The 22231-nt window shown below is 34.0% G+C and overlaps 1 protein-coding gene across 4 annotated transcripts in view; it reads left to right on the forward strand.

The window, feature by feature from the left end:
- The window catches only part of CSMD1 (CUB and Sushi multiple domains 1), a 1186669-nt gene that overhangs the window by 586847 nt on the left and 577591 nt on the right, over positions 1–22231 (forward strand). For all 4 annotated transcript variants that reach the window (XM_032184761.1, XM_032184762.1, XM_032184764.1 and 1 more), the window contains exons 4-5: positions 5950–6144; positions 18492–18699. In XM_032184761.1, the coding sequence (XP_032040652.1) occupies positions 5950–6144; positions 18492–18699 (403 nt within the window). The remainder of the gene's footprint in view (positions 1–5949; positions 6145–18491; positions 18700–22231) is intronic.

The following is a 22231-nucleotide window of genomic DNA, read 5'->3' on the forward strand; positions in this document are numbered from 1 at the left end:
GGTATGAAGGTACTTCTTACTCTAAATAGCAGATATGTCCTAACTGTTTTACTGATAAGATCAGCTTAAAGTAATCCTAGGTCCTGGAGATCATTGGAAAAGTCTGGAGACTTTGTTGGTCTACAAAACTGAGAATTTTGCAAAGAGTGGGACAGTACATTTTGCAATCCTGTAACAAATGACCTACATGCATTTACAGTTTTCCATACTAATACGAAAGATTGGTAGATCAATTAACTATTCATTGTACATAGATTTTGAACAAAAAATAAATTGACAAAGAAATATTACATGCTTTTCAATTGATTCAAAATTTGGAATATTTTTTTAAAAATAAAGGTCAAAATGCACTGTAATGGAGTGTAATGTAAGGCATTAGAAGTTTAAAAAAAAAAAAGTCAAATGTATTGATTTTCTAGTCTTTTCCTAAGTAGAATGGCAAGAACAGTTCTCTATAATTTTTTAAAATTAGTTTTTTAAAGCAAATTTCACTCCTTACAACTTGGAAAAGAACTTTCTATTATTTCCAGAACAGAAAAAGCATATATAGGGACATATACATATACATTATACATATATATATACTTCAGTGCATGTTTTATTCAGTACAGCACTGTTTGTTTGATAGATTGATTTTTTTCCATAGGTCCTTTTTCATATTAGGTTGCTTTTCTGAGTTTGAACAAAGACTTTTGTTTCAATTCCATTTTTGCAAGAAAATCTAGCATTTTTTTTTCCTATTTGTTAGAGTTTTTTTTTTTTTTTTTCATTATATTTTTTTTAGCATAGTTACTGCTCTCCACAGAAATTTTCTTCTTCTATGACTTAGAAAGTACAGTTCTTTGCATATATTTAGTTTATGCATGAAACCAAAGCCCAGCATGTATTTTAACCATGTGGACAGGATATCATGTGTTGTTCATCACACAAATAAAACATCCTTTCATCAGCCCTGAATTTTTATTTATCCCTAATTTTCTCCATACACCTCCTGAAATTCCTCCCAATGTTGCAATTCCAAAGTTGCCGCCTGTAAGGACTCTGTCTTCCTCCTTATGCTTTTTTCCTTAGTGTATGTTTTTCCCCAGTCCCCAGCATAAGACTGTAATGTTATGAAACATTTAGGGGACTGTACTAGAGGGACTATGAAACAGCACAAACAAAACAAAACAAACAAACAGAAAAAACACATTTGCAATAACATTTAGCTGAACATAGGTGCAACCCTGGGAAACTTTTCTTGTCTTTACAGGAAGAGCAGGAAAAAGAACAAATAACATTTATGCCTAAAAAGTCTTGTAAAGCTGTAGAAATAAGTGAAAGAAAAACATTCGCATTGCTCCTTCCTTTTTTCTTTCCCCTTCCCTTTTGCTAGTTTGAATTGAATTACTTTCTGAATTGTTGCTGTCCAGTTATGACTACCATACGTATCATTGGTCTGTAAAATCTTACCATATGATTCACAGAAGGATAAAAGCAGTATCTCCTAAGTGAGATAAACAGTGTGAGGTTTTTGCTATTAGGGCCTCTGGGCAATCTTTGCAATATAGCTGATGATTGTGACATCTGTAAAAAAAAAATAAAAATCCATTATGTTCTCCTGAAGACATTGTCTGATTGAGCTTCTGTCTAGTATTTTCAGCAAAGGTTGGGAAGTTATTTTTCATAGTTTTATATAACTGATTCCAATCTAGATGTCTCATTCCTGTAAACATTCACTGGAGTTGGATTACTGAAGACCTCAACACTTTTAGAATCTGTTAGAAAGTATATATTTGTAATTTGACCTTTTAAACCAAAGTACAGGAAAACAATATCCCACCAAAACAGGATGTTACATTGACAGTAGTTGTCCTGACAGATTTGAAATAAACATGGGGAAAACATAGGCATTGTTTACTGCATGTTTGAATACTCGTGCATTCAAGTGTAATGAGCATAATAAAGCTATAAGACTGTAAGTGAGAAAACTTGGATGGAATAAAATACTCATTCAATAATTTATTAAGTGACAGCTACCATTTATATTTTGTTTTTCCATTATCAACTATGGCTGTCTAATTCTAGGCTTTCTTTCTCTGTTACAATGTCTATGTGATCAGAAATGGGTGGATAATGAAATCTAATATCCAGCAAAATGAAGGAGCCTCTTGCTAAGTGAGATCACAAAGGATAACTATGTTTGAAATGCTGTGAATATGCTTTCAAATGGCCTATGTTGCAAAAGAATACAGATTAGCTTCAGAAAGAATATGGAAAGAGGTGTAAATAAATAATCTGATAGAGGCCACCTATAAGAATGTCTACTCATATTCAACAAAGTTTATTTAACAACTTTTAATCAATTATTTGTATATTGTCAAAAATTACGCCATTTATCTGATATATTTTACAGTCCTGATGTGGACTTTTGCCAATGTCTGATAATGAATATTAATGTTATCTTTTATTATATAAAATACATTTTTGAATGCTTTTCTAAAAAGACTAAATATATAACGTACATAGTTACTTTAAATAATGGATTAAAACCTTTAATATGTTATCTAGTTGATAAATTACATTAGAGATTTTGATCAGACAGTTCTATTGAAAGCTTAACATAATTAGTGGCAGCCAATGGTCACAGTAATAGCTTTCTACTGTCTAGGAAGGGATACGTAATGTATGAGGAAGGACTATCTTTTAGATTTAATTTCATGAATAAATCTTACTGCACAGTGTTCCAGATTGATCTGTGCTAGAAAATTAAGTCAACACAGATTCTTACATCTGTCTGACTGGTGAAGATAGACTCACAAGGAAGAAATCTAAGGAGGTGGATCTTTGTGGCTATCCCATTCCACATATTTTTGCTTTTAAAATTCTGAGGCTAACTGTGTTCCTTTCTGAACACAAGGATTTCTTTTCCAATTTGAGGATTTGATTGAAGGAAAATGAGATACAGCATACCATGTGAGAATAAATTGGATAAATGTAAAAAAAAGCTATTGCCTTTAGGGTTTCAGTGCCATATAATGTGTAATTGTTCTCATTGTACAAAAAATAACAAATGATTTCATGAATCAAGCATATTGATAATGAAAGACACAGTGACACTAGTGATTCTGCTGACTTCCTTCAGGAAGTGACCACAGATTCTCAATCCAGTTGAAAGTAGACTTCAGTAATACTAGACAAACAGGGGTCTTTTCCTGAAAACTTGGCAATGAAGTTAAAGCCTGATGGACATATATAATCTTCGTATATGATAGCTTTGGTCAGCTAGAACTGTCATAATCCAAAGATTAAACTATTTTGGTTACTGTTACAAACCTTCAAAGGATAATTCATCTTAGGTCTAGACTAGAAGCAGTGAAGTGTATGCAGAGGGAATTGTGCAGCTACCTCAATGTACTTCAGTGAAATTTTTAGAAAAGCACATAAATAATGGAGTTGAATGCTTGATCTTGACAAGTGTGAAATCCTGTGAACTATTACATGTATTATTGAACATGGCTGTCATTCTCAGATCACTCATCTTTTACTTTCTTAGGAGGTTGTGGTAAAATGCATGCCAGTTTCAGGATGCCAAATTCCATTATATGTGGGGGTTCCTGACAGATGTGGTCAGAAAATGCAGAGAAAAAGTCATATTGTAGGAGACCTCTACAAAGACAGAAGACTGATCTGCTACAGTATGATTCCAAAAGTTAGCTAGTGCCAGTTGTCATGTATATGGAAGATGTAGATTTTCTTTGATACCTTTTCCTTGGGACTGCAGTTTATCAGAACTCGTAGTCTTTGAATAATGTGTTTTTCCAGATAGTACACCCACTCAGAAAAATAAATGCTGAGGTTTGGATTTTGTAAATTTTGCTGCATAAGCCAAGATGGAACTACTTAATCGTATAGTGTTTTATAATAGTTTTGATTCAAATATAATGGAAAGAGAGGTTCTCATTTCAGATGTAGGTATTCTCCAGGGTCCAAACCATGTAAAAAAAATTGAATTGTTTGACTTGTTTTGCAAAAGTACTTCTGTTAACCTACCATGTCTAAAGCAGCAAAAAGGGGAAAAACTGCAGAGAGAGGGAGCTTATAGTGCTGTAAAACATAGCTGTAGCATGTAATGGATCATTGTTGCTAACTTTTTAGAATGTAAGTTAGCATCTGTACTCTTCCAATTATTCAAATTTGTTAAAATCACTTCCTTTAGTGTAAATAATTTTATGTGTATTTATATGTATGTATTTCTATATATTTATATGTATGCATTCTTATATATTTAAGTTAAACATTGACTCCATTCACTGTGGATGAAAACAATCCAAATAAATACGCTATTCTATTAAGGCTGCTGAAACAGCAGAAAAGAAGTTGAATATCATATTGTTTCTTTCTAGCTTTGGTAGTTACTCTCTCAACCTTAAGTAGTTCCCATAGCGCATAGAAATCTTACTTCTTGAATCTTCAACATTGGTAGAACATTTGTTTAACCCATTTTTCATTACAGTATTAGATGGCTTTTGTTAGGTAGTCAATATTTATAGAATATTTTGAGATTTTTCTCATAAAAGTGTGATGTAACACTTCTGTCTTAATTGTTTTAGCTTTATCTTTTTTGGAAGGTCTCTACTCTTGGACCTTTTTGGAATTTTCCTATATAATGTGGGTTCTAACTTAAGTGTAATTATGATCATCTAAATGCCAGTGTGACTAACAGTTTGACGAATGAATTAAGGGTGTGCATGCAATAATTGAACTTACATGGTATAATGGGGCTTAATTAGCATTGATGTATTGATATAATGCTTTACAACACTGAGGATGTGCATGTATTGAATAAGGAATCCTCTCAACATGCAGGTTAGTGAGATTAGTATAGTTATGTTATTCTGCAGGTGGATAAAGTAAGGAAAGAAAGAAGTACAGGGCAAAATAATTTTTTCATTAAAGATGTGGTTTCTGAAACAATTCTTGAATTACACGTGAGCTTTTCAGACCACCATTTCTTTGAAGAAGACGGTACTTTTTGTGCTCTGTTCATGACATATTTCAGTTTCCTGTACTTACTTGTTCTCTTCTAAAGCAAATTAAACTAATTAATTTGTACTGCTTCAATGAATGGACTGGCATGCCAACAGTAACTTTCCAATGAGATCCAGAACAATTCCATTTTCCTTCCCCACATCAAACAATTATGCTGTTCTTAGGTGGAGGTGTATCAACTTTAAACAGATAACTAGTTAATATAATCTCTTCCATGTAAATAATACTTACAAATTGTAGTAACTTTCTGCAAGGAAAAGGAAATCAATTATGTCCATCAATATCTGCCCAATGTCATTGCTTAGTCATTTTTTTAATCTTTTCTGTTTCTATTAAAAATATGAATTTATTTTCTAAAATGTGTAGTAATTTGAAAATAAACAAAAAATCAAATGTTTTAAAGTATATTTTAGATTCTAATTTACTGTCAGAGAACAATTAATTACGGAAGTCTTTTAAATTATTATTCTATCAGCTATAATGAAAACTGTGCCTATCTACTGACTTTCACTGTCAGTAGGTCTGCGTGCATCCTTACTGATGTTATTTGTACATGTTTGAAAGAATAGGGAAAAAAAAAAAAGGAATTACATAAATTTACCTCTTTCAGAATTTTGGGCGAAGTAGAAAGGTTCATGGGATATTTTGTTGTTAGAAAATAGATCTATAAAGAATTTCATTGGATTATTGAATCAAAAGCTGTTGGAAATTAACTCTGAAAGTGATGAAGCTAAAAACTTTTGTGAAGTTATGAGCTAAAAACTTTCGTGAAAATACATTCCATAGCCTAATTCACTTTATTTGTATTAGGAATACTGTTTTAAACAGTAACAATTACTAAATTACAGTGGTTTGACAAATATTTATTATTTTTCTGCAGATTTTAATTGAAACTTTTTTCCTTCTTTCTTTTGACAGTATTACCTAGTCACACATGTGGCAATCCAGGAGAAATACCTAAAGGAGTACTTCATGGAACAAGATTCAACATTGGAGATAAAATCCGATATAGCTGTATCTCTGGTTACATCCTAGAAGGCCATGCCATGTTAACATGTATTGTGAGTCCTGGAAATGGAGCATCATGGGATTTTCCAGTTCCTTTTTGCAGAGGTAAAAATTAAGACATCTTTAAAATAATAACACACTATTAAAAGAACAGATTAAATAAATTTATTTTTAGGTTCTTTATTTAATGCAATGTACTTTCTAATTTTTTTGCCAGACTGTAGTCACAATTCAGAAGCACTGATTATCCAGAGTCTACATTCAGAAGTAACAGATTTTATCTACTGATTTTTTTTTTCTTTTTCATTTACATGCGTGATACCTATAGCAATTTTATAGCAGGATCTGTCAAATGCTTTTGTAATTTTCCGCTTTTGGAAATTTTCTTTCAGGAGGCAGTACCTTGAAATCTTCAGACAGAGAATTTTTGAATGATAAAAGCTGGAGGAGACCTCTGGTTGTCCAGTCCAGCTCCTGCTCAAAGTAGGGAAAACTTCTAAGTTAGGTCAGGTTGTCCAGGTCTTTCCCTAGTAGAGATTACTTATCTCCATGGACAGAGATTCTAAAGCTTCTCTGGAAGCCTGTTACAGTGCCTAACTGTCCTCATATGCAAATCCAAGTGTAATTATCTTTTTACAGATTATGTCCATTTATCCTGTTCTAGACCTGTGAGAAGATTATGGCTCCTTCTTCCCTATATTGAGCATTGCAGTTAGATCTCACAGTGTCCTCTTGTGTAGGCTGAAATGTCCATTTCCCTCATTCTGTAGTCTCATACATTATGTTCTTAGGCATCTTAACCATTTTAGTGGCCTTTCTCTGGACTTGTTGTAATCTGATTTTTTGTACTGGGGATTCCCAGCTTGGACACAGTATTCCAGGTGGGGCCCCCTTAGTGTCAAGTAGATGTGCTAATCATTTCTCTTTAGCTGCTGGCTATACTTTTACTTATGCAACCCATTATGAGGTTAGTTTTCATTGCTGCAGTTGTGTACTGCTGAATCAGTTTGTGTTCCATCAGGTTGTTTGTCAGGTAGCAAGTATTTTTGCATGGCATGATCTTGTTCAAGTTGCAGGATTTTGCATTTCTCTTTTGAATTTAATGAGATTCCTGTCTGCTCTTTCTTCTGTCTTGTCAAAGTCTGTCTGCAATCCTTGTCAGGATGTGTTCAATCCTATATTCCAGATACAAGATGCAGTGGATATTATATAGATAATAAGTGAATATTATAGAGATTTAGCCCCAATATGAATCCCGTCTGCAAATAACTGACCATTAGCTTGAATCTGAACAATTGGCCTCTGCCATCTGGGCCTCATGGTCTTGTCAGTTTTTCACTCACTTCCAGTCCATATGCTCTTAATTTGGCTACAAGCATATAGCAGGGAACAGTATTGTGAAAATCTTGTTAAAGCCAATCTAAATCCTTTCATAAAAAAGGCAATCAGGTTGGCCAAGAGTTATTTATATTGGCAAAAGCTGTCCCTATTCACCTTCTTGTCCTTCATGTGCTTGGGAATGATTTTCAAAAGAACATTCTTCATAATCTTCTGGAGGTCTGAGGTGAACTTGACAGATATATAGTTGCCAGAATCCTTCTTGACTTTTTTTTTTTGAAAATGATAAATGAAAATTTATCTTTTCTCTCATCATTGAGATTCACCCTTGACTGTCACAACCTTTTGAAGATGCTAAAGATCAGCTGTACACTGTGGCACACCAAGAACCCCTGGATACATCCTGTTGAGTACCATGAAATTGCATATATCCTGTTAACTTGTATAGTCCCTAAATTGTTCCTCCTATGCTGTGTGTACTACTTTTCTCCCCAAAACTATTTAATTTCTTTGAGAATTAGGATGTCTGAAGACAGCCTTTGCTAATTATGAGAGGCAAAGATATCATTGCTTCGGACTTTTCCATGTCTTTGTCACAAGATCACCAACCCAATGAACAGCAAGCCACTAAGGCCTTCTTTTTCCTTTGTTGTTGATATAACTGTAGAGTAGCTTCTAGAATGACTGCTCTTCATGTTCCTCAACAGTGTAACTCCATCTGAGTTTCGGCCTTCTTCCTTTCATCCCTGTGTTCCTGAGCAATACTTCTGTATTCCTTTTGAGCAGATTGTCCCTGCTTTCACCTTTTGTACATTGCTGTTTTGCATTTGAGTTAAAGCACTTCAGTCAGGAATTCCCTGTTCAACCCTAGCCGCCTCCTACTATGACTACTCATTTATGTACATAAAGAGATGGATCACTCTTGAGCTTTGAGGAAGCTGCCCTTGAAGTCAAACAAGCTCTCCTGGGCCCCTTAGCTCTTCAAGGCATCATCCCATGAGAGCCTGTCTACCACTTCACAAACAAGTTGAAATCTGCTCTGCTGAACTCCAAGGAGTTTATTATACTACTTGCCTTCCTTACATCTCTCAGGATCTTCAACTCATGGTTATGGGAACTGCAGCTGGTGTTAAATATCACTTTTTTTTTTTTTTTTTTTTTGAATGGTTCTTTATTTCTACACCTAATTGCCTTGTCCAGTGCCTACATTAATATATACCTTAATATATATATATATACATATATATATATTCATTGGACTTAAAAAGCCGGTGGATTGCTGTCCCTCTGCTATGCTCCTCTCCACAGAGATGCTGGGGTGATTAAAGTATCCAGTGAGAACCTGAACCTGTGATTGGGAAGCTTCTATTTATTTAAAGATTTTGACCTCTTCTTCTTGATCAGGTGGTCTGTAGCAGACATTCACCACAATGATCTCCTTTTTGGCTTTTCTCTCTCACTCTAGTCCATAGGAAAAAAAACATCATTGTTGTCTGTCATACAGCAGACCTCTGTTCATTAAAGGTCCTGTTTTATGTAGGGTACAGCTTCTCCTTTTCTTTCTGTTTTTTATATGAGCCTGTGCCCATCTGTCAGAGCACTCCAGTCGCGTGAGCTATCCTAATAAGTCTCTGTAATCTCAATGATACCTCAGTTTTGTGACTTTAAGTGCACTTCTAGTTTGTCCGGTGTGCTTCCCATGTGGCATTTTTTGTGTACAGGCACTTAAACTGAGCTTCCAGTCATGTTGCTTTCTGAGGAGGAGAGAGAGAAACTTTCTTTGTCTCCTTCCTTTGTCTCTTTCATCTCCCTTATTCCTTGAAGGGGATCCCGTAGTTAAATAAGTCAAAGCTCTGTTGCCCAGCATCAGCTGCTTGGTCAAGTGTTCTGCAGGAACCTGACATTCCTGCATCGGCTTATCCCTCTTGGCTTCTGTACACCCTAATCCCAGAGCCATATCGACACCCTTTGCTGCTCAAATTCTCCCTAGGCAGTATTATTGATACATTCATGGATGACAACTACAAAGGATAGTAGTTGTTTTCTGTAATAATTTGTGAAGGTTTATTGTGACTGAAGGGTTTTATAATATAATTTGTCACAGCAAATAAATATGTTATACATTTCACTGCTAAAAAAAGTACAAGAGTTAATAACCACAGAACCAACAGAGATTTGAGTCATGTCTGCTGCTTGTATTTGATTTCAAGTAGTACACAACAGTTTTTTTGTTTTGTTTTATTTTTTAACCAGTTCTTTAAATACCATAAGAAAACACATTCTGTCTAACCTGTCAGTTGTCTGATCTTAGATGCATTTTTGTCCTTCTAAAAAGTGGTAGTAATCAGGTTTCAGAAAAATATACATGTTGTAATTTCATGATGTCATCAGTGTACTAAATATTTGTTCTGTTTCTGCAGATACTGACCATTTTGGCGGTGCAGTATTAAGTATATGAGATGTGATGGCACTATACATACAAACGTCAATAACAGGAATGACATTTTGCTTATGATTTGTATTTCTATGAATTTGTCCTGTTAATAAAAGCTCGGGTGTGGTCCTATACCCTATGTAGAACTTGCATGAAATGCAGACTCCTGTGTACCTCCTGCCAAGAAATGCAAATCATAACACAAAAGTTATTTAACAGTTAATGATTTCTGTGGAGTGGAGACATTGCCTTAAAAGACTTTTTGAGTTCATGTGGGATACGGATTTAATGATGGATTTTAAGCATTCGTTATTTTATTTCATTTTATCAGTCTGGAACATATGCTATGGGGTAGCCATTTCTATTCACTGTATCTTCAAGCAAGGAATGTTCCTCTTTTGTTTCTTTAAGGATCTTGGTCTTTTCCATGAAAGCACCTTTTGTTATAGCTTTTTTTTTTCCAGATGGTGTTCTTTCTAGTCATCATAAACTCATTTCATGGCATCCATACAAGATAATACAACAGAGCTAAGTAAAGCTACATGATTTATATACTTAAAAAAAAAAAAAAAAAAAAAAAAAAAAAAAGGTAATACCCTTATTCTTCATGGTATGTTTCACTGATGCTGGCAAACTACTATTTTCTGCAGTTTTGTTGCTTAATATTTTCAGAAGGATTAAGAAGCTGTGTGAAGTAATTTATACATTGTCTAACTAAACAAATGCTGCTTCTACTAGAAAAAAATTCCCTATGAATTACAAACCCTCAAGGAAAATATATACAATATTCATTCTTGTAGCCACAGTATTGCCTCTCTGGCTGCTACTCAGTATAGCCCTGCAGAGGGCTGTCTAATGGGACAGAACTGAACTGCAGGTTCATTGATGGCTTGTAATGAATTTTTGATCAAAAATCGTAATTAATTACAAGCAAATCGTGTAGCAAATATCATTTATTTGTTTTTAGAGTGTTTACATAACTTGAGTGTTAAGACATTTGCTTTATCTCTTTTTTTTTTCTTTTCTGTATTTCTTCAATACACTTTTGACTTATTGAATTAAATGACTTTTTTTTTTTTTTTTTTTTTTTTTTTTTGTGAAATTATGGCAACTTCCAATCTGAAAAAGGATAGGAAACAACCCCAAAAGAAAAGTTCAAAGACAAATTTTGAAAAGATGAAGCTATTATTAAAACTCACTCACATTTCTCCTTGTAAAAGTTAACCAGGAAATTTATCAAGAATTTCTGAAAGAAAAGGAAAGTATTACAAAATTGTTGGCCTACAATTTTTTTGGCTTAGAAAAAAAAAAAAAGGTCTTTGTTGTCTCTATCTTGGCTACTGTAACAGTGTCACCCAAAATGTCTTCTTTCATGTTGGGACTGAAATACTGTTCAGTAAATTCTGAAACATTTTCAAAAATTAATTTCATCCTCTACAGTAACTCCACTAATAGCTGATTTATGACATGTGACTACTTGTAAAAGGAACTTTGTATAATTAGGTTCTCAATTCTCAGTAATTCTGAGAATTCCTAGTTGATTATAGTTGCATGAGCCTAGATTTTTATGAATCCAACATTAGGAATACAAATTAAATTAGTGATATTACAAGTATAACCTTTTTCATGCAAAGAAAATAGATGTGAGAAGAGCATGTAATAGTTACACTACATGTTTATAAGAATATAAAGACACTGTAATATTGGTGGGAAAATAAACAAACCATTAAAGGAAATCATGTCAGAAAGGTCCGTAAGGATCAAGTAATAGTTAATCAAGTTCCAGATTAAAAAAAACAAACAAACAAAAAAACCAAACTGACCCAAACCAAACAACCAAACAAAACCCAAGCAGTTATTGGATAAAAGCTTTTGTGGAGAATATATAATGAAGAAGGTGTTCTTGGAATAGATAAAGCAAGAAAAGAAAATGAGTTTGTAATTCAATTAATTCAATACAATTAGGTAAACTTAATACAGAGATTCAGAACTTATATTTTTAAAACACTTACCAAAGAGAAATTGATGTTTGTGGTGCTATTCATGCTTTCTAAGGTAGCAAATAATTCTTTTACATCATTTCTACTCAGATCCTGAAGTTCAAACAAATAGGATTTTGTAAGTTTAAGGAGGAGAAAAAGATATCTTCATCCAATCAATTATCTATATAAACATTTGTAAATCACACTTATGGTATGGTTCCCACTCTAAGAATGGCTCTGTAGGTCAGATTATACAGGCTGTTACTTCTGATTCTACTATCTTACCTTTATTCTTCCATCTTCTTTAGATAAAATTTGACTCTGTTTGGAAGCTTGCTATTAAACAAACAAACAAACAAACAAACAAAAAAAACAAATCAAACAACAACTACAACAAAAACACTCTTAGAAAAAAGTACACCACTCCTAGAACAGAATAAATCACAGAATCACAGAATCACAGAATTGTAGGGATTGGAAGGGACCTCAGGAGATCATCAGGTCCAACGCCAAAAGCAGGTTCCCCAGAGCAAGTTGCCCAGGTCCAGGCGGGCCTTGAATATCTCCAGAGAAGAAGACTCCACAACCTCCCTGGGCAGCCTGTTCCAGTGCTCCGTCACCCTCACTGTGAAGATGTTCTTTCTCATATTGGTGCAGAACTTCCTGTGTTCCATTTTGTGGCCATTGCCCCTTGTCCTGTTGTGTTACAAAAGTAAGAAAATGTTTATTTCAGGTCTAATTTGAGCTGAAGATCCAGGTAAACCTGCACAAACACGATCAGAAATACACCACCATGTCCAGTAAGGCTATTTGATTGTTTTTTTTGTCTCCACTTTTTCCCTCAAAAAATTTATAACCGAATCAAGAAGCGATGTCCAAGAACAAACTCAACAAAAGCTAGCATCTTTCCCCAAAAGGTTTTCTTCCCCCTCCCCAACTGTTTTTGTTTTGTTTTGTTTTGTTTTCATAGAAAAGCTTGGGGAAAAATAAAAAGTAAAGAAAAAGAAAATAACAATTCTGCTTATTGATTTTGCATTACAATGATAAACTGAGTCTTATTCTTAGACTAAAATGCCATATTCCTGCCTGAGCAATTTTGTACATTTTCAAAATAATCTGAAACTGTACATGCTTAAGATGAGAACAAAATTGAATGAAAGTAGCTGGGACTGGTCAAATAAGAAGTCAGGGAAGTGTTTCATGGAATGCAGATAGGGTAATGTTGTATGATTTCTTACAGAATAATGCACACCCAACACAGCAACAAGCACTCTAATATTTATTTGTGTGGAAAAGTGTGTATATAACCACAGATATATTTATGTTTATATTTATTTGTGTTAACATGTATCAGTTAATATTATGACATGAATGGAGTTAAAGCTGTCAACTAGTCATGAGTGGTGTTCCCCAGGGGTTGGTGTTGGGGCCCATCCTCTTTAATATCTTTATTGATGATTTGGATGAGGGAATTGAGTGCACCCTCAGTAAGTTTGCAGATGATGCCAAGTTGGCAGAAAGTGTCAATCTTCCAGAGGGTAGGAAGGCCTTGCAGAGGGACTTGGACAGGTTGGATCAATGGGCAGGGGCCAATGGAATAAGGTTCAACACAGGATTGGGGCGGGGTGGCTGGAAAGATGTGCAGAGGAAAGAGTTCTGGGTGTGTTGGTCAGTACTCACCTGAACATGAGCTGGTGGTGTGCCCAGGTGGTCAAGAAGGCCTACGGCATCCTGGCTTGTATCAGCAGGACCAGGGAGGTGATTATCCCCCTGTACTCTGTGCTGGTGAGGCCGCACCTTGAGTGTTGTGTTCAGTTTTGTGCCCCTCAGTACAGGAAAAACGTCAAGGCCCTGGAACATGTCCAGAGCAGGGCTACAAAACTGGTGAAGGGCCTGGAACCCAAGTTGTATGAGATGCAGCTGAGGGCACTGGGGTTGTTTCGTCTGGAGGTGAGGAGGCTCAGGGGAGGCCTTATTGCTCTCTACGACTACCAGAAAGGAAGTTGCGGGGAGCTGGGGGTCAGCCTCTTCTCGCAGGTAACTAGTGATAAAACTAGAGGGAATGGCCTCAAGATGTACCAGGGGAAGTTCAGGTTGGAAATTAGGAGACATTTCTTCTCAGCAAGAGCAGTCAGGCATTGACTGGTTTGCAAGGGAGATGGTAGTGTCACTGTCCCTGGGGGTGTTCAAGGATCTGGTGCGTAGGGACATGATTTAGTGGGTGACATTGGTTGTAGGGTGATCATTGGACTAGATGTTATTGGAGATGTTATTAATTATTCTATGATTCTTTAAAATGGAAACTATTTTCCCAAACCATAGTTTTCTGCAATCCTAGCAAAATCCAATTCTACAAGAAGAGCAATCCAAATTATTCTGAAGTGCCCTTTGAAAACCCCAGAGAGAGAAATAAAATTCACCTTAAATGCATGGACTAATAAGTATTTAATTAATTTGAAAATGATCAACAGCAAAAGGAGAAGTTGAGAAAAGCAGACAAACTGATTAGAGCACTCATCTATGATATGGTACACCTGGATTCAAGTGATCATAGAAAAAATAAAAACAAAAAAAAACACCTACAACCTTTTGACATATTTATAGTTTTTAGAACACAGAAAAGAAGCAAAGAAGCCCAGTGTTTGTTCTTTGCCTATCCAAAATGAAGGCTATACAAAACAAAATTTGATAGAAGGTTAGCTGAATATTTTTATAGTTAAAGAGCAGGCTTCTCTAAATTAGAATTAGATAAAATCAATGAGTTGTCTGATGAATGTGTAATGCTACCTTTGTAACACTTAGCTATGGTTTTGGTATTTATGAATCTGGCAGCTTAGCAGCTTGACAGTTGGCTCTGAGATAATTTATTTTTAAACTTGGCATTGGTATACTATGGCTTGTTTTTATATTTTTATCAGTAAGACATTTTAAAATGTTAATTTAAAATATTCCAAAAAGGCATTTAACTAACTCCTCATATTAACCATATCTAAATATCCAAGCATATATCTATGGAAGTAATCAATTACGATTATTTCATGGATGTGTTTTCTGTACTGAAGAATTTTATTAAATGAGGTACAATTACGTACTTTTTCACAAATGAGCTACAGAAAAATGCCATTTAATAAAGAATTGTATAAAGAACTGCTTCAGTGATATTTTTAATAAGCCATGCTAAATAATTTATGCCCATGGTTCATTTAAAACTGTCTAAAGCTGCAATTTTCTTTAATTGATAAGCCTTATGAAATGTGACTTGAAATGACAATATGTCATTTGTTGAGAATTTATAAAATGTCACAAGTTTTTAATTGGATCTATTCTGTTGCTAGTGATAAAGGGTAGGGAAATGACTACAAGTTACATAACAAGAAAAAAACTTTTCTGTATTACTATGAATTCAGAGCACTTAATTCCTGACTATGGAGAGATCCAAATGTTTGTAGCTTTACACTTCAAGTAGTCATTTGTGCTGATACAAACAGCACTTTGTGCAGTTGCTCACAACTTCAAAATAACCATGAGTGCTTGGAATTAATTATTTGCACATTTTAAAAAGCAATTTGTTAATCACTTAAGAGTTTGTATTGTTGAAGCCTCAGGCATTAGCTACTATAAAATTACTCCAAGCATGCTGATGCATTAAGATTCTCCTAATAATGTCCTATCTGTCTCAGAATTATCAAATAGAGAAGCCCATGGCCAAGAGGTGATCAATGCAGGGAAGCCAACTAGCTCCCATGCCAGCTCGTAAAACACAGCTCATGTCCGTATAGCCAAACTATCTAAGCAGTGTGGCCACATCCTGCCTGCCTTAGTTTCAACATTCAACAGTCTGGTTACCTTAGTCTGGATGCCGTCTCTGAGTGAGGAAGTCTCCAACGTCCAGACTTCTGGAACATGGAAACTGTCAGAGGAAAGACAGATTTCTCTGTTCAGACCTGACTAATGTTCCCTTTCCATTTCTGAGCTAGCTTGGTTTGTTGCAGACCTCTTAGAAATGCCATTCCTGAATAGGTTAAAAAGCTGTGCATCCCTCTGGGCAGATATCTGAAGTAGCCTGAGTTCCTCTGAGTTTTCATTGGTAATGCACACTGTATAAATTTAGACTTTGGTATGTGATTTCCAGAAATAATCAACCACATAGCCTTCCTTGTCAGCTGTAAAATTCAAAGCTTTATTGCTCAAAGCTTATTCCAGGGCTCTGCAGCATAAACACTGAGTAGCATTGAAATTACCACTAGTATGTTACTTAATACCAGTATAAACACAGTGGGAGATGGTGTCATTGAGGATGTTGTCATAACAAAATTTAACAGCAAGCAGCCAGTACCAAAGAGCCATGGCTGACCTAGTGAGTTCATTACGCATCTTGCTGGCTGCCCTGAATGGGAAAAGCCTGTTTGCTGTCATTGAAGAGTACAGGTAGAACCTGTACACTGTCATTAACTGGAGCACTTATTCATATAAGTTTTTGGTTCTTAAAATAAATAAATCAATAAGCAAGTCCCACAAAGTTATGACAAAATATGAAAAAGCAGGAAGCCTGAAAAAAAAAAAAAAAAAAAAAAAAAAAGACTGTGGAAATCATCAGGTTTTTTTTTTTTTTTTTTTTTTTTTTTAGTGGTTCACTCAAACTCAGATAATGATGATGATCACACTGGAAATCTTGCTGTTAGTTTCTGTACTGAAGTATTGGCATATTACGCATCAGGTTAATTTGTTTTTCTTTGCTGGGTTAGATGATGATCTGAAATTAAGTACTCAAAAACTGCACAGTTTAAAATAAAATGGAAGAAGGTGTAATTTTAGATTTTAGATTTTAGATTTAGATTGGATAATAAAACTTGATTCTCCTTTCTAATTTCTTATTTCAAAAGAATTTTTAAATTCTTGTAGTCTTTGCATGTATTATGCTTCAGAAATTTTGACTCTGATCCCTGACTATCCATGAATTCTTTAAACTTCACTTTCTTTCACCTTTTGTCCAGCAGATGCTTAATAGCTCTTTCAATATACACTGTACTGGAGGCCAGGAACTGAGGGAGGAACAAAAAATAATATCAGGGCCCAGAAAGTAAGACATGAAATTTATTGAAAAGATACAGCTTTGAGACATTTGTGTGCCAACAGATCATGACACTTACAAAGCTTGAGGTGGCCAAGCTTGTATATACGTTTATTCATGCCAAAGTTTACTTAGCAAAGTGAAGATGACTAATTACTTGAATCTCTTCAGCAGTATTTTCTTATCTTTATAATCAAAGTAATGTTTGGTACAATGCTTAAATGTTAAGAAATTATTCTACTTCTGCCTTTCTCCCAATTCTCCCTTTAATTCTAGTTTCCTAAAATTAGCTATTTTTCCTCTTTTAGTAGTCTCCTTTTTAAAGTGTCCAACCACAATATTAATCTTCCTTTGATTTAAATGAATCCTTTTTCCTTTAAATCTTCCTTTAAAACTCACTTTCACTGACAGACTCTCAACTGTGATTGAGAGGAGCAGCTCTACTCTTACCTCTATGTTGCTTTAATTGTCTTTTCACTCATTATCCTAAAAAGACTGTAAGTTCCTTGTGCCATGCACCTTGTCAAGCTATTTGTTTTTAAATCAAATGCACTTACTAGTATGTAAATAATGTCTAATAATAATAGCAGTAAGTAGAGATGACAAAATGGGTAAAAAATGGAATGCTTCTTGTGTGATCATTCACCTATGCAGAAATATTTTAATTAGCATTGTTGTAGCTTTCATAGCCACATTATAACACATCGAAAGCTACTTGATGAGTTTTTAAATTTTTATGCCAATGAATTGCATAGATGACATGTTAATTTTATTTATTTACTTATTTATTTTTAAAATGTGTTTTAATAACAAAATAATTCTTGAAAGCTTTCAATGAAATCTTAGGGGAACAGGAAAAATACAAAAAGTCTGCTCAATCTTTGGTAGTGTATTGACATTCCAGACCGGAGAGAAAATTATTTTGTTCTTTAATTTATGAAATTTTATTAATAACTTCAGAAAAGTAAAATTGTTAGTAGGTGATGATAGGTGAACCTTGGAAAGTCCATCTGGGAACAAAATGTTCTGAATTTATTCACCGTGTATAAACATCCTGTTTCAGAACAAATAGCTACAGAATGGTTTATGTGTTTTTATTAATGCTTCCTAGTTTAGGACAAGAACTTGATTTATAAGAATATTTTTTTCTGCATTTTTTTTTTAGTTATAAAAAAATAAACAACATGTTAGAAAACAAATGTTCAGTATTTTTTTTAAATTCATATCACAGAGAGACTAAATGTATTTCTGTTCCCAGTTCTTTCTTAGGCTTCTTCTGTGGATATTTTCACACAACCAAAGTACATTTTTTTTTTCAAATAGTCTTGTACTTGGTGTCCATGCTGAATTTATGCCTGTTTGCCACTTGTTTGCTACTAAAGACTCACCAGCAAGGGGAAAAAAAAAGTCAAAACACAACCCAAAAATCTTAGCAGATTAAATGCCAGAGAATGTTCTGTTATATTCACCTGGATATAATTTTATTTTTATCTATATTCTTGTATGTATCTATTTGTGGGTACTCTATGCATAGCAGAGAAAAGCTTAATTTGGTATGAGAGAAACAGGATGATGTTTCATGTATTTAAAATAAAACTTCAGCAGTAATCACTGTTTTGTTCATCAGCTGAAGGAGCTTGTGGAGGGACACTACGTGGGACAAGTGGAACTATTTCAAGTCCTCACTTTCCTTCAGAGTATGAAAATAATGCTGATTGCACCTGGACCATACTGGCTGAACCAGGAGATACCATTGCTTTGGTGTTTACTGACTTCCAGTTAGAGGAAGGATATGACTTCTTAGAGATCAGTGGAACAGAAGCACCATCTATATGGTAAGTCAAGGATCTTGTGACGATCCCAGTTTCTTTCATTTTCCTTTGTTGGTGAGTATTTTGAAAAGATATTTAAGGCGGAGCTTTTTATTTGTGAGTAATGACCATTTTGTTATGAATTTTCCTTTGGTTCTTTTCATCCTCCAGGGCTGAAAACTGCTTATAATCTGCTAAATAATCTGCTCCTGCTTCTTTCCAAATCTTAATTCTTCCTCTTCCTTTTCTCCAGCTTTAAGAATTATATTGGTAAGGTGAGCATAGCAGTGAGCATTTACTGATTCTACATTTGTATGAGAATGTTAACAGATGTTGTATCTTGAACACTAGCTTATCGTGACATGGTTTTTAGTGAGCAAAATTCAGCCTCACAGAAAAATAGGAATACAGAGAGAGCAAATGCATGTCATCTTATTTTTCTAAACAGGCGGTAATTCAGTCCTCATTCAGTACTCATGTATGTATTTTTTTTATCTTATGTAGACTCATGTTAAAAATGTTGGCTTAGCAATATTAGGGTTTAGTAATTACAATACTAAAACTACTTTCTCTGTACTAAGTAGAATGTGATAGTTCTTTTCATGGGAATGGATTAAATTGTGGAACAGTTTGTATTGGGATATATCTTCAAGCTACATATACAGACTTTGTATTTTTTTCATCTCTGAGAAGAATGTCTTGTGTTTGACATATGTGCCATTGCTATAAAATGTAGCCTTGAAAAGACAAAACAAAATAAAACAACAAACAAACAAACAAACAAAACCCATACACAGACATGCTACTCACAGATTGCTGATGGATATTATCTTCAGAATGCCCTTCCAGGAGATCTGATCCAATCTCACTCTTATTTTAACGTCATGACTCACTAAGCAATGCAATATATTTTATGAAGTTCTATGTAGCATCTGATCTGTTAAAAAACTCTATCAAATAAAAAAGTACAGAAATCATTTCTGTCAAATATATAAAAACTTTGTTCTGGAGATGCTCCTGGATCTCTGTCACAAGTTTACTCTCCTACATTTCCACATGACCAAAAATTGTATAACAGCAGTCACTGAATTAGCTTTGTATCAGATTAGGTGCTCATATCTGACTGTCTGAAATTCAGTGCGTGGCAACCTACTTGTTTTTCTCTCATGCACAAACACTCATTGTATTCATAAATTACATTTTTTTTTTGTTGTTGTTGTTATTGTCTGTTCTGAGGAGCAGAAATTGAAATACGTAAAGGAAAGAGCTAATGGAATCTTGTTACAGAACACAAAAATCTGTCCGTTCAGTTTTATATGATGGGCTCTAATAGATAACTAACAACGTATTTGTAACTTAATTGCAAGAAATCATGTTACTGAACTTAAACATATAAATATAGGAATAATTTTACATTCTATGATACTATGATCCCTAGGATGTACAGACAATCACATATACACATCCATTCTCCAGAAGATTTTTCATAATAGATGACGTAGAAGAATATTTAGAAAGCAAAGAATGCATATTCTGCATTGATCTCATGATATTGATCAGTTGGAAATCAGAGCTATACTAAGAATCTTCTTTCTCCTAGAATTTAGTCTGAACATTTTTGTCTTTTTCCTTGATACCAGCTTTTTGATTGGAAACATTTTTAGAAGCTAAACATTATCACAAAAAATTAAGGATTTATTATATGTTCATTATCATCATGTTCATATGATCATTACTAAAAGTTTGAAGAAGCTATGAGAAGTTTTATAAGAAATGTTTAAAAGGTTATTGGATAATTTGGAATGAAGCTACACATTCAGCTATATTTAAATCAGAACGGTTACCATAGCGACATTAGAGACATGCTAAATGTAGTGCATGTTGTAATCCATTAAAATCAGCTGTGCTCTGTGCTTTAATGTGAAATTGTTCCATACTTAAAACTAATGGTCTAGAGGTGTTTCATCTTAAAATATGATTTATTTTTTTTTTTCTTCACTGCTCCCTTTTATTGTATCTGGCATCACGTCAACAGATTTCTGCAGTAATTCTGTGTTAGAAGGCACATATTCCATTAGCATGAATTGGTAATTATGATTGTTCTATTTGCTGGAGAATAAGCCAAATATTTTCCTATTGAAAAGCATAGAAACACAGCACTGAAAAAGTTAGAAAGAGAAGGAAAATAAAGAAAAAAGATCAGATTAGTGATCAATTAGTGATCAGTTTAGTGACAATTACCCTTTGCAGATAGGTTATAGGCAAAGTAATAAGCAGTTCTAGTAGGATTACCATGAAAAATGAATGGACTGAAAAATGAATGGAATGAAAAATGAATAAACAATACAGTGAAGTGATAGAAATGCTAGAACAAGTAAAATCTACATGCTGAGGAAAAACAGTATGATGTATCTATAAAATATTATATTTATTATATTATATGCCTCATGTTTCTAAACCTTCTTTAAGATGTTCAGTCAGTTTCCACGTTATAGAGCTGATTGTAGGTTTGTATTCCAAAGCCCTGGAAAAGAACAAGTTTTTATTTATTTATTTATTTATTTATTTATTTATTTATTTTACTCATGAAAGATTATTTGAAAATCATGCATGCAATCCATCCTAATGGTATTAGTTTATAAAAGATTCAAGTGACATTACCTCACTATTCATTTTATGTCCATGATACAATTAGAGTGTCCAAAGTTATTAAAGTTTTTTGTCTAAGTAAAGTGCAGTTATGTAGGTCTGGGTCTTGAATGGATGTTCACATATAGATGAACACATTTTTCTTCCTGTTTTGAATCAATATGAGTGTCAACAAGCTTAAAAAGATGAACATTACTGTTTGCAAAATGAATGTGAAACAGGTAGAACAGATTTTTTAATCTGTGGAGGAAGTAAAAGTATTATTAGAATGTAGATGAAAGAAACCTTTTTGAATTTGAATCACTCACTTAATTTGCTATTACATAAAGGAGCTTGGGATGTAAAACATGTTTATCTTGAGTTGGTAAGCTTTCGTTTGCAATGCCAAGAAGAGTACTTCTGGGAGCATATCAGAAAAACCGTTTATTGGTATGTCTGGAGTACATCTCAAAGTCCATCAATTGTCTGGATTTTTGAAAAATCTGAAGGGCTCCTCTGTGATTTATTATTACAATTAAAATAAATTTCTTATTTATATGATTTCTGTAAATTAAATCTCTCTTTTAAATAGTTTCAAACATGTCTCTTTAGATTCCATCTAAATTAATGTGGTATTTAAAATTAAATCAAGGTTGGATTTAGAGATAGCATTAAGAAGTACCTAAAATGATGTAAGATCAGAAATATATCACTCAGGAAAATGAGTCTTCCCAAAGACTGACCCTCAAGATGAATATACATATGTACATATATAATTTGGACTGAGTATTTTCAGGTGAGGTAAAGCAATTCACATGGCCATAGATAAGTCAGACTCAGGCTTTTTCAAGCAAGTATGTCTTTGCCATCATTTTTGCAAAATTAAAAACATATTCACACACACACAAAATCTCTAATACTACAATTT

The sequence above is a fragment of the Aythya fuligula genome, chromosome 3, assembly GCF_009819795.1.
Source record: "Aythya fuligula isolate bAytFul2 chromosome 3, bAytFul2.pri, whole genome shotgun sequence".
Taxonomy (NCBI): domain Eukaryota; kingdom Metazoa; phylum Chordata; class Aves; order Anseriformes; family Anatidae; genus Aythya; species Aythya fuligula.